At 54.4% G+C, this 16,443-nt stretch overlaps 1 protein-coding gene across 1 annotated transcript in view; it reads right to left on the reverse strand.

Annotated features, from left to right (window-relative positions):
* FAM53B (family with sequence similarity 53 member B) overlaps nt 1-16,443 on the reverse strand; it is a 72,915-nt gene that overhangs the window by 48,339 nt on the left and 8,133 nt on the right. Inside the window, exon 3 of the mRNA XM_047702332.1 lies at nt 3,132-3,910. Coding sequence (XP_047558288.1) covers nt 3,132-3,910 — 779 coding nt within the window. The remainder of the gene's footprint in view (nt 1-3,131; nt 3,911-16,443) is intronic.

A 16,443-nucleotide genomic window follows, 5' to 3' on the forward strand; every position in this document is an offset into this window, starting at 1 on the left:
GACTGTCACCCTCTCTCCCAGTTCCACCTCCGGAGTCGCCCACAATGAGCCCATGCCTTCCCTCCCAAGACACGCAGCAGCAATGCTGACAGTAACCGTCGACACACGCCAGCCAGGGCGCCGGGTCGTGTGTGTGTGTGTGCGCGCACGCGCGCATGCAGAGACCAACAAGGAGACATGCACAGACGTCTCCATAGATACGGATGCACGCGTACACGCCGACACATCTCACACACGTGCGCACGCATGCACACTATTTCCCTTACTCTCCCCGACCCCGACAGTCCTAGGGGGCAGGAGCGGCGGCAGAGGCAGCAGCGGTACGATCTGCTGTGCAGAAATGGGAGGCCGTGTGCCCCGGGCTGCCAGCCTCCTGCCACTCCTCTGGAGGCCTTCTGATGTGCTGATGCCCCTCCTGCAGCCTCCAAATGCAGACCCAAAAGTGAACACCGTGTTCCAGAAGGATCTCAGGAGGGCCATAATGGACGAGGCTGGAGGGGCTCTGGGTACCCGCCTTGCTCTGGGCACCCTAACAGCTGGAGGAGAGCTCCTGCGTGCTCATCACAGGCCAGCAGGTGTGCCCAGCCCCAGTCGGCGCCTGCAGGAAGCTGGGGTTTGTCAGAACTCCCAGTCACTCCAACCGAAAAGGCACTGTGCACCCATCTCACACATCTGGTCCCAGATCTACACAAAGGGGCTCCTTCACAAAGATGCTCAATTAGCATCCCTTGCCCGCCACCCCCCCACCCTGCCATAAGTATTTCTAAACTAAGATCACAAGACCTATGAAAAAGAGTCCAAGATCCAGCTTGGAGAAACAGAGCCGTGCTGACCCCTGGTGCAAGCCTGTCTTCCCAGAGATGAGCAGACCCTGCTACCTCCCCAGCAGTGACAAACACTCAGAAAGCTGCAGCCCACAGAGGCTGGTATCTGGGAGCAGCAGTCCCATATCAGCTGTCACCCGGCCAGAGGCAGGTGTCTGTAACGCCAGTGACAGGCTCAGCTCATGGGGTTCCCAGGCACAGGGTCCTTCACATTCCAGGATGGATCTAGGGCTCTCTGCAAAGGTACAGGGGCTGCCTCAGGCCTGGCTTTCAAAGCTCCTGTAAAAGCAAGGTCTACCTCGTGAGGCCATAAATTATCCAGCAGGGGAGCCAAAGAAGGCCGGGCCCCGTGGAGAGAGGGCTGCCTGGAGCTCCGGAGGCCTGGTTGGGGTGGTTTGGTTCAGGGTCCATCCCCAGGGTTCCGGCCTCCCCCTTCTGGCATACGCCCTTCCCAGGGGCCCCGTCTTCACTTTCCCCGGACTCTGCCCTACCCAGGCCTTGGCTAGAGAAAACCAGGCGGAATCAGGGCGGCCTCCCCAGGATCTTGGAGGCCTGCCTGGAGCCAATGAAGCAGTCTACACACCTGGCACAGCCCCACCGAGCAATATATGCTCAAACAGCTTCTACCCAAGTGAGGATGGGAAACGTCTCCAGTGATGCCCGTGCTGTTACTCCAACTTGTGGGCAGTAAAACAGAATAACGTGTGTAAGCTGCTTTTATTACCTATCTAGCTTACTAGCTAATAAAATAAGCTCAACATTAAAAATTTAACTGAAGCAATTTATCGCACCCAGGACTCAGGGCTCTGGGTTTCCCTCCGAAAGTCACCTAAATCTGTCACCTTTCCAGCCTTTTTACCTATTTAAATTTCTCCAGGGAAGGAAAATTCTAGTCATGTGTCCAAGTAAATGCACGTGGGTTTGATGTTGCCTAGCTAGTAAAGCAAAGAATGTCCACTACTCAGGAAAAAGAAAGGGACACCCGTGGAGGAGTGATGGAACCTGGACAGTGCGGGGGCGGAGGGTGGAGCCTCAGCGGCATAGGGGAGGGCAGAGCACGTCATGAGCTTGTCCTCTGGCTGCCCCAGGCCAGGGCCGGGCTCCAGAGCAAAGGGCCAGACAGTCTGGACTCTGGGGCCAGGTGCATGCTCAAGGCTCAAGATATCTGCCCCTCTTCTTTTGTTGGCAGGGGTGGGGACCTCTAGGCTGGCGGGGGGCGGCTAGAGAAATGAAGGAAATGCCATCTACAGAAGCAGCATTTCTGTTCTAAGGCAAAAGCAGCTCCGGGCACTGAAGGGAGGCCGTCCTGCCCACAGAGAGGAGGGGTACGTGAGTCTGCCTGCCGGGAGGGGGCCACATGCTGCATGAATGAGCAAGGCCAGCCAGGTTCCATCCCTTAACACACCACGGTGACCAGTGCTTCCATGACAAGATGCAAAGTCGACAGTTAAACCGTACCATGAAGCACCGGAGGGTCCCCTGTGAGGACACAGAAGAGAGAGACTGCACCCTGCCCACCACACCCACCCGTCCCCACTTTGGGTCACAAGGGCCAACCCTAGTCCCTGAACCTCACGGTCTTGCCCAGGCCTCCTCCATAAGAACCAAACACAGCTGGCACCCAGGCTCGGAGACTGTCCCATAGATAGTACATTCACTCCAAGTTCATCTCATTCGAACCGGTCTCTGAGCAATGTGTTAGCACAAGGCAGGACTCCAAGACACAGAGGACAGAGTGCAAGGGCCAGGGCATGTGGCCTGAGGCCTCGCCTAGCCAAGAGTGGGGATGATTACAAAGGTGGCACAGAGGATGGCAGTCATACTTTCTGGTCTCGTGATGCTTACAGTTTAATCAAAGGAATAAGTGCTTTCCCCCCATCTCTAACCCTCTGACACCATGACCCATGGTCCTGACCTCAGGGCCAGCATCATCCAAGTGTCAGTGAATACCGGCCTGTGCCGCAGGGCTGGGTTCCGGGGACAGAGGCTCCAGCGAAGTGCTGGAAGGGGACCACCGGGGTTTGATGACAATGGTCTATGCCTCCCCAACACCCCACCTCTCACCATCTGTCTGCTCCAATACCGCTAGCATTGTGTCTCTGATTTTAAGCGGAGAGAAAGAGACCCTTAAAAAAATTCAATTTCATCTTTCTTTGAAGAGAACTTAAAAAACCAGGACTCCTAACCCGCTTCTGGGCACTTCTGAAAGTGGTGCTCCGCCTCTGCCCGGGACAGGCCAGGACAGCAGCGGCCCCCGTGAGCACTGAGAGGCTTGTGCAATGCCTCCCGTGGGGCTGGGGCTCTTACCTGTGCCATTTTAGCCAGGTCGAGGGAAGGCCTCTGCTCCTGCACCTCCTCCGGGCGCCGCCGCTTGACTCCGACCTTCTTGTCGTTCAGGACACACGGCTGCGAGCGGCTCCGGGACAGCCCGCTGGAGCGTCTGGCCAGCTCTGGTGTGGAGGCAGGTGTGCTGCTGGCTGAGGGTGGACAGTACTCCGCAAAGGAAAACTGCTCGTGGGAGCAGGACAGGGACCGCTGCATGTCGAGCCGGCCCCCGCCCCCGGGGCTCGGGTCGGGGCTCCAGAGGTCACCCGCCTGTCCACAGGCAGCCGAGCCTGGTGCCGCCTGGCAAGGCTGACCTCCGAATCGGTGGTGGAATCCCGCCTGGTCGTAGGGCGAGGACAGCGCGTTGGCCCGGGAGGGGAGGCTGAAACTGGAGCTCCTCTGCATGGTGCTGAGGCCGTTAGAGTAGCGCGGGACGCTGCCCCCGCTGTAACAGCGTCGCTTTTCTACGGGAGTCCAGACCTTGGAGCCCAGGGGCCTCCACGATGTCCGGCAGCTGGACATTTCATCGGAAAAGGACAGTGACCGGCACTGGCGCTTGCTGGGGGGTGCTGAGGGGTTCCCGTTGTGGTCGCTGAGGCTGAGGTCTTTGATCAGGTTGGTCACGGCACAGGCGGTCGCGGCCTCCCGGTGCCACAGGGGGCCATCCTGACACTTCTCAGGCAGGCACTCCCAGATGCCGGCGCTCGGGTGCCCGATCTGAAGAGGGCATTTCCTGTCCAGCTCTCGCCATCTGTCATTTTCTGGTTCAGAAACGACAGAGAGAAAACAGGACTTGAGAAGGCCTCCAGGCCAGCCCTCCATCTCCACAACCAAGAGCCCATTTTAGACAGGACTTTGGAGCCGGGAAGGCCCTTCAAAGCCCCTCCAGTCCAACCTCGCTTTATGGATGAGAAACGGAGGCCCAGAGCAGGGGTGTGAGTCCCACGGTGTGGAGTGAGGTGCAGAGCGAGGCCGGGGATGCACACACCCCCCGCCCAGGCCTCCCGGCGCGGCTTTCTTTCCAACAGTCCACACTGCCTCCCGGGAAAGTCCAAAACCACAGCTATCACCCAACGCTTTCCCCTCTTCTAGGTGGGAAGCCGACCTGCCCCAACCCTCCCGGCCTGTAGCAGTTCCGTCCCTGCTCCAGCTGGGGCTTGACGCCCTGGCAGAAGACCACGACCCAGGAGGTGTCTTTTGGTACTTGGAAGGGTCATGGTCAAATGGGGCGGGCAGTGCCGCCAGGTTAGCTCTTCGGAATTCTATCTCTAAAACACTCGCTGACAACAGAAACCGGAAACTGTATTGATTTGTGCCTCCCTCTATCAAAATGGCCATAATATCAACATCATCAGCAATGACAGCCAATCATGGAGCACCTTCCTTGTGCTCACCTGGTTCCTCACCGAGACCGAGGATGTTTAAAGTGGTCAAAATCTGCAGAAGCGTGTCTTCGGCTGCACAGACACAAGGGGATGATTTAAACTTACATCATCAGGTCTCCACTTGAACATATGAATAAATAAGCTAACCCCACTAGGAAATGCTGATTTTGCACCTGAACCTTTATTTTAGTGAAATATTCAGGAACTATTTGGTGTTTTTCTACTAAAGGATCAGGCACTGTGCTGAGGACCTTAGGAGGGCACAGATACACCTGACCGAGTTCTTGTACTCGAGGTTATAATACAAAAACAAAGCTAAGAAACAGCGTGTGCTACCAGGGATCCACATATCAGCACGTTCCTGTTTTTTTTAAATCTGCACACATTTAAGAACAGTACACATGAGAATACACAGAAACTACAGCTAGAGGCCATCAGTCATCAGGACAGAAGCAAAACATGAAATGACATTCGGGCAGGTGTCTGATGCACATGGATTCTCATAGCACTTTCAGTGGTCACAGAGCAGATATCTTGGATGGCGGCTGGAAGCCACCGGGTGCCCCATACGGAGGGTGAGAAAGTAGCCTGGGGCCACACAGCTAAAAATCGTCTGGAGGCTAACCCAGGCTGGCCCACCCCAGCGCCCTGCTCTCTTCACTACACCACAGTGAAGGGGAGCCCAACATCGGGGCTGTCTTCAGTGACCTTCTGAGTCATGCAGAACGGGCTGTCCCTCAGACAAACCACAGTGAAACCCACGTGAGTGCACCAGTCAGCAAGGACCACAAGTCCGTCTCCTCAATCGGGGGCCACTTCTTCAAAGACACTGAGAGACACAGCGAGGGACTGAGTCTGTGCTCAGTGTCCGCAGCTACTGGACAGGTTCAAAGGGAATGACCAGTGAGGCTCAAAAGGAGCCTTGCAAGCCAAAGATGAGCCAAATCGGGGCTAAATGTGCCTGCTCCTTCACGTAGACCACCCTGCCACAGTCCTGAGACACGCCTAAGGGATTGGGACTCTGGACAGGGGACACAGGAGGAACTACCCAGAGGCTGTTCCCAGGAGACTGCCTCAGAAGCTGGAGATGCCAGAGAGGGTCTTCCTTAAACCAGTTGGGAAGAAAACAGGACAGTCACCAAGTGTACAATTCACCTCCTCCAGGAATCTTCTTGGGCCCTGGTAGACAGCAGGTCTCCATGCATGTCCCTTTCACAAAATCTGATAAAGTATTTCCATAAGCTGCGTTTTCGCAAATAGCGTTTATGCTGTTCAAAATATGTCTTCACTCCTCACTGCCCCTAGAGCAGCCGTGATTCTTCTAAAACACTTTCAATTTGACATTCGTCAGCAACTGAAAGATCAGTAAACTCATAATAAAGTAAAATTAAAGGAAATACAAGCTAACATCAACTGAGTCACTGTTAGCTGATTTACAAGAAGAAAAGTCACCCTCAGAAGAAAGGGCAGATTTGTGTGTAACGATGCTCTTCAAAGTGACACAAGGGGGCGCCTGGCGGCTCAGTCGGTGAAGCCGCTGCCTTCGGCTCAGGTCGTGACCTCAGGGTCCTGGGATCGAGCCCCGAGTCGGGCTCCCTGCTCAGTGGGGAGCCTGCTTCTCCCTCTCCCTCTGCCCCTCCCCCGCCCATGCTCTCTCACGCCTACTTGCTCTCAAATAAATAAATCTTAAAAAGAAACAGTGATACGAGTGACAGCAACATTATAAACACAACTAAAACGCCCTCCAGTCGGGCTGGTGACATAAATGATCAGGGAATAATAAGGAGCATGAAAACAGTACAGTTCCAAAGAATATTAATGATATGGAGAAATGTTAATTACGTAATTCGAAGCCTAAAGAAACAGGATAGAAAAACTGGATAGATAGCATGATCCCTATTTTGTAAAATATGTATGTTATATGTGATGATTACAAGAAAATAAACCGGGCGCCTGGGTGGCTCAGTGGGTTAAAGCCTCTGCCTTCGCTCGGGTCATGATCCCAGGGTCCTGGCATCGAGCCCCGCATCGGGCTCCCTGCTGAGCGGGAAGCCTGCTTCTCCCTCTCTCACTCCCCTGCTTGTGTTCCCTCTCTCGCTGTGTGTCTGTCAAATAAAGTCTTTTGAAAATAAACCAAAATGTTCATAACTGAATGGGAGAGAGCCAGCTGATTTTTTTTTTTCCCTATTTGTTTTGCTATAGTTTCTACATTCTCTTTCAGGACAAATATATTTCCACATGTGTGGGGGATGTGGCCACGAAGCTGCCTGGTGCTGTGCCAGGGTCAGGGCCTATGATCCCAACCTCCACTGGGTTTTGCTCCTTCGGTCTTTCAGGGAGTTCCCTTAGAATAACGCTGGCCACCAACTTCTCTTTTGGGACAAGGCACTAAGGCACCAGATGGGCCAGGAATGTGGCTAAGGAAGGACCCAGCAGGCCCAGCCACAGAGCAGTGAGGGTCCCCACCTGGAGCCACAGTGGCCCTGCCTCGGGAACCCGAGGGGCACTACAGGCAGTCTCCAGGCCCTGCGGAACCCTGAAACTAAAAAGAACTGATCCCACCCCCAAAGGATGCCACTTTTCATTCCATTGTAACTTCCCTGCCCCGGAACTGTCCCCATTTCCAGGGAAGTCACGAAAAGAAAGGGGACCTCGGAGCCGGTGAAGCATGAAGGTTCAGTCCCTCTCACCTGGCAGTGCCCTTCCTCCCCAGCGGCCACCCCGTGATCCTGGTGCTTCTTGACGGGGCCCCTCAGGCCTCCCTATTCCAGGCTCACCCACTCACTACCTCCAGAGAACTTCCCGAGGCCCACACTTGTCATGTCTGTCCCCATACAGCCGCCCGTGGCCTCCAAGAAAGAACAGAAAAGTTTTGACCTGCCGTCCAGACCCATCTACTCGCCGCCTGCCCCGTTCACCCTACTCCAGGCACAACGAACTTCCTGTGACATCAGAAGTCAGACAAGAAGCAGGCAGAATCGAAACCATCCTGGACGATCCCTGGAAGAGCCCGGGAAGGACACCCCTTCTGGTCTGTGTACACAGCCCTGAAGAAGATTCCTTATAAAACGAATATTCACGAAACAGCTGTGGGAACACGCACAGCCAACATCTACACGCAGGAGGGGGAGCTCCGTCTGTTTAGGTCAACTGTCAAAATCCCCGTGGGGCCTGGGGTTAGATGGCTACTCTAACGGGCTCCTGCCTGCCTGTGGGAAGCACTCTGCTCTGTTGTAAGGGTGACCTTCTATGACCTTAGCAGTAAGATTCCTGTGCCTTGGGGATGACGAAGACTCCGTTCTCCACCAGGCCCACTCGTTAAACGCGAGAGCCATGTGTCTGCAGTGAATCTGTAGCTTGCCCCCAAACACCAGCTCTTTCAAGCCCTGACACCTGTGTATAGGCCTGCACTGTTCTCCTGCCTTTATCCTTCCAGAAAGAATCTCTTCCTCATCATTTAAGAGCCAACTCCAACATCACCTTCTCTGCTCATGTGCCTTTCCCACATTAGCCACTGGGCGCCCACGGCTCTTGGACTGACTTTCAATCTTACGGCTCAGATGTTAACTGAACCCTAATCATCTGTTTACACGTCTGCTTCCACGGAGCTATAAGCCCTTGAGCATAGACCCAGCGCAGCCCACAAATGCCCAGCGTGGAGCCTGGCACAGAGCAGACTTTAGCCAGTGGTGGGTAGAGGAGGGAACAGATAATGTGCAGATAAAAGCTGCAGAGCCCGCCATGGGCAGTTATCTGACGCCATGAGCGCCACTTGCCCCTTATCCTTGGCCCCGGTAACCCCTCCTCGGCCAGCGAGGTCCACCCCAGGGACTCTGCCTTCAACTTCCCACTTTCCCGAGGCCATGGACAGTTGCGTGCGAAGCGGCTGGGAGTCTGGCTGGCAGTGTGAGGTCTAAGATACTCTGGAAACACAAAGCCCTGTCCAACACCGAGTGCTGCTACTGTGTGTCAACACCAGCCAGGTGGCCACTTGGTCTGTCTGAGGGGCAGATAATATTTTAATTGTTACTATCTTTATCGCTTGAAGAAGTACAATATCAGAAAAGTAAAAACAATCGAGGCTATGTTTAGCCCTTGTGTTTTCCCCCTTCGCTCAGGGAACAGAAAGCAATTTGCTGGGTCAGGTCACCAGACAAAAGAAACAGGAACAGAAGCTACTTTTTCATGGCAAACAGCCCCGAATTTCTGGCCCTGACGTCACTCCGGACAAAGGGCCTCGGCAGGGCTCCGAGGAGAGGATACAGGACACCCCCGCCCCTCCATTCAATACCACTCTGCACAGACAGCAATAACTCTGTCAGAAGTGACAATGGCCACAGACCTGGGGAGTCCACGGAGCAGGAGTCACCTGGGATGGTGGGAGGATGTGGACATGTGTTTGCACCTCAGCTCTGCAAGTCACTGAATCTCTCAGAGCCTCATTTCCCTCGTCTATAAAATGAGGGTGACAGATAGGAACGACCTTGCAGAGCTATTCTAAGAATCAAACAGTTGCCTGGGACAGGGCCTGCGAGGGCACAGCGGGCTCTGCCAGTGGCAGCACCATCACAAGGAGGACAGTGTTGGACGATGCATCTATAGCCGAGGCTCAGCTCCTCTGCCCCTGGGTGCCAAGCTCTGGGGGTCTGGCTGGGGCAGGAACCTATACGCTCTGCACCAGTTTTCCTCAGTGTGGTTTTGCGACCCTTGGGTTGGCAGGAGCGTCCCTTGGGGTGTTAAAATGTGATTCCCAGGCCCAGTCCCTGATTTGGTAAACAGAATCTCCGGGGGGGGGGGGGGGACTGCGTTTAAGCTCCTCGGGCTCTTTGAACGCAAAGGTATGGAGAACCGCTCCTACAGGCTGCCCAGGGGCCTGGGTTCTCACACCTCTTGGGTGTGAGGGCCTCACTCGAACCATCCAGCCACACCCAGGACGCCCCTGAAGGCGTGACCCTTCCAGTTTCTACAAATTTGGATTCAGACCACCATCAGAAGTTGGTGCTTTGGTGTCTGTTTTGTTTCCAGCAGGTAACAAGAAGCAAAACGACAGAGAAGGAAACCTTTAACCCTTCAAGTCCTTGGAGGGCCCTTTCTCACAGGAGGGGGCAGGGGCCCAAGCTCTGCCCAGCACCTTCTGTGTGGAGAGCCACAGGAAGAGGCCTGGGAAGGCAGAGGAAGAGTTTGAGGCCTCCCTCCTTCCTCCTAGGACACGCCGACACCCCAGCACGATGGCCTACAGCCTGGGAGCACGGGCCCCAGCCACACCGCTCCGGGCAGTCCCCATTCCTCTACTGTTGCTCCATTCCCCGTGAGCCTATCTTCACAAGACTGAGATTCTTCACAGGGGGGGTGTGTGTGTAAAACACGCACAAGGCTCTACCTCGAGACAGGAAGAGAAACCACGCGGACTCATACAAAAGCATACCAACCATCCAGGTCTCTCACAGACGGCCCGACTAGGTGACCTCCCAGGTTCCACAACGTGAGGCTTCATGTCTGAGCCTGAAGTCTCTGGGAAGACTCGCACCAGCCTGGGAGGCACGGGAGAAGCCGATGCTCACACGCGTGGGAATAAAACCCCTGGTCCCCAGCCTTGCTCACAAGGCACCCATCCTGCCACCCCCAGACTGGGGAGGTTCAGAAGGCTGCTGAGTACACAGATCTAGAGCGCAAAGAAAGAAAACACTCAGAGAAGCACAAATGTTTTGACTTCAAATGTTCTTGTTTCCATTTCTACCCTTAAACTTGAAGGGAAATTCCCAGGGGCCCAGATTCTTAGGGGACCACAGCCTTCTTCGGTTCAAAAGCCAGGAGACTTACAGCCCTGGACATCCGTGTGCTGTGTGTTACAGGCCACCTTATGGTGACAGAACCACAGCAGAATGTGGTTTCTAGAAAAGGCCAAGCACCTGAAGCAAAGACCGGAGAAGTTGGACTCCTGCAGCCTCTCAGCCTGGGTCTCAAGCCTCCAGCCCGATCAAGACGGGCTGACTCATTCTTGGACTTCACACCTATCTACTTGGGCTGACGAGGACTCTCTCCCCCGCCCTGTGGGTTAGCTGGTGCTAACTCAGCCTCAGGACTGCAAAGACTCTATGCTTGCTGTTAGGGTAGAAGCTCCCTAGCCTTTTCAGTGGGAAATGGAAAGATAGCTTTCTGAAGGCAGCTTTACGAAGCCAATCTTACAAAAAAGAACACAGGAAAACCATGAAGGACAATGACCTGCGCTATCCCACAGGGGGTCACTGATTTTTAAATGAACTTCAGAGCCCCTGGCCCCCTGGAGTTCCTCTTTCCCTGTGTCATCAGAACAGAGAGTTCAAAGCTACGTCAGGAAGAAAAGGTTCTCGGGCTTTGCCTGAGCAGGCCTCGCCTCCGGTGGTGCCCTCTCAATAGCGATGAACCATAAAATGTCAGCTGCGTCCTTGCTTCAGGGACAGTGACACAGGACAGCAAGCTCCTCGGCTAAAGTGTAAGGACAGGGCATGAGGATGGCTGGAGAGGACACGCCACCAGCCCCACCCAGGGAAGCAAGGAGCCTGCCTTGGAGGCTGAGAGGCTGCTAACCTTCCGAGTGGTAACCAGGACCCTGCCGTCACCAGCTGGGTAGGGGTAGCCCGTGGCAGCTGCCAGAGCTTCTGGCAGCTGCTGCTCTTACAAAGAGGCTTAGTGGGATCTCCCAACACACAGAATGGAGGGGTAAAAAACACACCAGACTCACCATTAGGAACCTGGGCCTCAGTCTCCCCATCTGTATGAGGCAGGGTGCCCACCCTGACCCCGGGGGCCTCCAGAAATGTGGAGGGAGCCAGTACTCCCAATGACAACAAGAGCTGTGAGGGGCCCGAAAGGTCACTTTTGCCCACCCTCTTCGGCACCCCCGCCCTGGCTGCGGGTACATGCGGAGCATGGGAAATGGGTACGCGCCTGCAATTCATCTCTGAGACGAGCACGCCGCAGAGCTGAGGAGAGAGCTGGCAGCCGGGAGAACGGGTCAGAAAGCTGCTGGGAAACTCGTCTTACTTAACTGGTGATGAACCGGCGATCCACCGGGCTGCTTGCTGAGGCGGCAGACAGCATACATCGCACGTCCGCTAGTCAGCCGTGGGGCATCGCGGCGTGCCCCGTCACATGGTGGGGAGCCCGAGTTTCAGAAGAGCGTCACACCTCAACCAGGGACACAGCGCCCACAAACAGCACAGCGTGCGGTCCCAAGGCCACGCTCCTGCAGTGGGGCCGGGCCACCCCTTGCCGGACCATCTCTCCACCTGGCAATGCATCGTAGTGGGTGGTGCCCAAAGTCAGTCCAGCAGTTGTCATTCCCCATCCTCTGGCACCACTGGGACCCCTCCGCACCCCAAGGCAGGCCAGCCTGGTTGAGAAGGCAGCCCGGGAGGCTCCCTTTTCACCTGATACTGTAAACAGCCATCCTGTGCCAATTACACTTTGCACCTACTTCCAGCCTGTATTTTATTCCAGAAACACTATCAGAAACCAATGCATAGTGCGAGGGGCCATTTAGAGCACTCTCTATAGACAAACCTTAAACTACCTTAGGGACTGAAAAATCACACATATGCCCACGATACATAAAAATAAATAAAAAATAAAAAGTAAATTAAAAAAAATCATTCCTCTGCATGCCTCTATAGGGATGTACTTTTAAAAATGAAAACAAAGCTCCCTTTTGCCAATTTCAGTTACTAACCTGTTCCTTACAGGAGGCTCTGATCCAATGGTCATATTCCAAATGGCTAGCCCTGAGAGACAGAAGCAGCAGCGGAGACCAGAAACTGGCCTGGGCGGCTCAGCGGCTGCTGTGACTGTCCCTTCAGCCTCGGTCACATGCCCGTTCTAAGAAATCGAAAATGTCCCACCTCCGAATGCCAGCCTTCTCATACGAGGGGCCGTCACATTCCACTTTCAACAAGTGACAGAGTTAAAAGACCAAAAGCTATGAAATCTCAAGTGAAATCTTTCCATCCTGCATGGCCCAACATGGCCAACTGGTTTACCCTGTAGAAATTAATACAGAGAGTGCCCCCGGGAACAACCCTTTCATGTACAGAGCAGAATTTAACAGCCAAGTAATTAAACACAGAAAGTACGAGCTTATAATTAAAATGCTGACAAACCTGAACCAGAACGGCACAAGTAGGACGGCTATAATATTTTTACAATTCCCTTTTATACATAATGCATGATCCTTCTGCTCGAGTTTCTCTATGTTCTCTGCCTGTGAAATAATTTACATTAATAAATAATTTATTACCATAACTCCTAAAGTAATTATGGGTTTCCATGCAATTTTTTTTAGCATATGAATTGTTTTGTTCTCTGTTCATTGACTTGTATTTACACGACTTTTCCTAGTGGCCCTTCTGCAATAATTGGTATCGCATTTGCCTCCTCACAGATTATTTGATTTCCAGGTCTCTCCTCGCCTGAGCGGTGAGGAAAATGGAATGTGTAGTGTCCATTGTCCCTGCGATACAGAACTCATTTAATGGGTGCAATTAGCCAAGGGTGGTGAGCGGAGCGTGCTCTCACCCCACTTGCCCAGCTTCACCAAAAAAGATTAAACTGACACACGTGTGCCACTGGGTCAGCGCAAAGAATGGTCACGCAGGCCGAGTGACTGCTGACCTGGGAGGGGGGAGCCCCTGCCTCTCCCAGCACAGAGCGCTTCTGTCAGGTGCGGCCGAGCCCCTTTCCCTGCCCGCTAGAGATCATGGCCAGCAGCAAGCGCCGGCCCGGCTGCCAGGCCAGCTGACCGGGGGCGGGCCACGGCCCTGAAGCTGCCACCTGACCGAGGCTTCCCGTGTTAAGTAACACAGGAACCAGCCATGTACGCGGCCCTTCCCCAGAGAAGCCGCTTGCAGAGGAAATCACCGCTCCACACAGAAAGCGTTCTCGGGATGCTATGGGAGGGGAGAAAGGAAACCAAGAGGCAAACACTGTCTCTGCTTCAAAGAGCCCTTCAGGGACTGGGCTGGGCTCACAACCTAATAAGGAGTGCTGGGCCCTGGTGCGGAGCAGGCCGGGCGGTGGCCAGGCCGTGGCCGGGCCCCACTGTGCCCTGCTTCTGCCATTCGCCCCTCGTCCTGGCTTTGTTCTCTTCCCCACTCTGGGAAGGCATAAAACTGCTTCTTTCTATCAAGTTCCCGAACACACCGCTGAGGGTGGGGGGGGAGACAACGGTGGGGAGGAGCCCATTCAGCTCACGATAACAAAAAGTACTTAAAGAGAACACATTGTGGTGAGCCCTTGATGACATGAGTAAGGCACTTTATCTAAGTGGGCGTAGGGGAGGCCGGGCTCCTGGAAAGGGTGGCTTTTTAAGAGGAAGCAAACAGGCCGCTACACTCCCCACTCCAATGCGCTTGCCTGGATTTTCTTCAGAATGCTCAGGGAACTCAAACTTGCCCTGGCTTCCAGCTAGGACCCTTGCAAAGGGCACTTGGGAGGGAAATGCCCTGAGTCATGGGGCCAACCTGTCCCCAGCAATCACGGGAGAATTCCACCAATCGGGGCCAGAACATGAGTTATCTCCGGGAGACAGACGGGGGTTGGTGATTATAGTAATGGGACATTTTGTCTTGGCTGAGTATCGCCCAGTCCTGGAAAGGCTCAAAAGCCTCTTGAAAAGTCCAGCTAGACCCACCCAGGGCCGTTAAAAAGCAGGTGTGCGGAAGGTGAGACCTCACTGCCTCAGACGCCCTCCCATTCCCAGTGCGGGGGAGGCCACACCTCAATGCGATGCGCAGGGTAAAATGGCCAGAGCGGTCCCCAGAGCTTCCACCAGCACAAAGGCCTGGGAAGGCGCCCAGGAAGGGGATGCGGGTGGGAGGGACTGAGCTGGTGCCTTCTGTGTGCTGCTGTCTCTTTAAACCCTACCAGGAACTAGGATCTGCAAGAGGAGACTGGGGTTCAGGAAGGCTGATCTGCCCTCAGCTCTGAGGACCCCAATCCACAGGGAATTCTGTTTCTCACTCTCTCGGCTCCACTAGACAGAAACCCTCTTGAGCACAGCAGCTGACTTTCTCTCTGGGCCAAGTGCCCGACAACGTAGTAAATCCTCAATAAACACCTATGGGAACAACCCGCTGAAATGAACGCTGGGGAACGAAAAGCATACGTCAGATGGGCCAGGGTCTCCCCAAATCAAGGAGGGGCTGGCCAACAGAAGAGAACAGCCGAGGAGACAGACGACAGGGCTCGGCAGAACCCCACTGGGCCGCTCCCCTGCTCCCTGGCCTTGCCCTGGGGCCAGCGTACATCAGGCAGGGACGGCCTTGAAACGAAACCTGGCGCCTCCACCACCAGGGTACGGAGCTGAAGTCCAGGTTGGCCTCAGGAGCTGAGCATGCCCAGGGGCCTCCCTCTGCTTCCTGGCGGGACAAAGGCAGGCAGTCTCACCACCACGAAACCGAGCACAGCCCGTGAAGAAGGCAGTGAGGCAAGCCTCTGAGCCACGTGGCTAAGTCGCTGAGGGCTTGCTGAAAGCCGTTAACCACCAGAGGTGCTCAATCAAGCCCCATGAGGGGACAGGCTTCAGAAGTGTGTCGCCGTGGGGGAACCAAGGCCAGGTGATCTCCCTATTTCCACGTCCTCTGGGGGACAGAATCAAGAGGACCACCTGGGGCTCTCCCACCGAGCTGTGGCTTGGGACTAAGAAGCAAACCATCTTTGTTCTCCCCCAACCTGGACCCAACTCTGCCAAGGCAGCTTGGTGGGGAGTCGCCTTACGAGGTCTTGGTGTCCTCCTATGCGAATGGGGCGGCCCCAGTGGCCCCACAGCAGAGTTGCTGCGGCGTCCCAGAGACCGAGTCGTGAGGAAGGAGCCTGGTGCTCACTACGACACACCCAGCAACCCCTCCGCTCTCACCACCCCATCTACCGGACAGAGTCTCAAGAAGACAAAGAAAACACTGCGCACAGAGTCAAAGGCTGAGAAAAGAGGCAGGAAGACCCTACAGTCCAAGAAGACAGGCCTGGGACCAGAAGGCCTGCAGCGGTCACCCACCACGGGAGCTTGGTTGCTGCCTCGGTGCAAACATTCCAGAAACTCATGCAGCAGGGTGTCCCCACGGTGGGCAGGGTGTCCCATGGGGAGACAGTGGAAGGAGAGATGGTGCCCGATCATCTGGAGCTCAGAAAAATCAACATAATCAATACAGTCATCTCAGCCGCCCCCTTAGGAGAAAAAGAGTAATTCACACCTGCATGGGCACTGGAGACTGAGACAACCTTTCCAGAAAGCATGTCAACAATATGAAGCAAGAGCCTTCAAAATGTCCCTGCCCCTGGCCTCTCTAAGCCACTCCTGGGATTCCTAAGGAATAATCCAGAAAGCCAACAAAAGACAAAGACTTAGACGCGTAGTCGCTGTTCATCACAATGGCAAACAGAATACAGCCATTCCACCCAACAAACAAAAGACAGTGAAATCAGTCAGCACCCGTTGATACCCAGTGTGTTACTACACACTCATTAAACCAAACGGAGGGGCCAACGCTACTGCGCTGGGGAAAATGGTAGTAAGGACCATTAAGTGAAACCAGAAGAAAAAAAGTTTTTTGTATATAATTTTATACAATCGCTCATTCACTGTGGACTTGGCCATGTAAGAAATTCAAAGAACATTAAAAATACACCAAAATATTAACAGGCATTCTCACCGGGTACTGGGGCTAGAAGAGATTTTTATTTTATACTTTACACTATGGTACGTCGTCCCAATGTATCAAAGTGAACATGATTACCTTGATAACCAGACAGAAACTCTCAACGTTATGGTTGGAGATGATATCTGTAAGCCACACCCCAGGGCCCACCGGCTCCCTGAGCCCCACAGCCCGGGTGCCACTCTGGCACGGCCAGGCCCGAGACTGCTCAAGCCCAGAGAA

This window comes from Lutra lutra, chromosome 14 (genome assembly GCF_902655055.1).
Source record: "Lutra lutra chromosome 14, mLutLut1.2, whole genome shotgun sequence".
Lineage (NCBI taxonomy): Eukaryota > Metazoa > Chordata > Mammalia > Carnivora > Mustelidae > Lutra > Lutra lutra.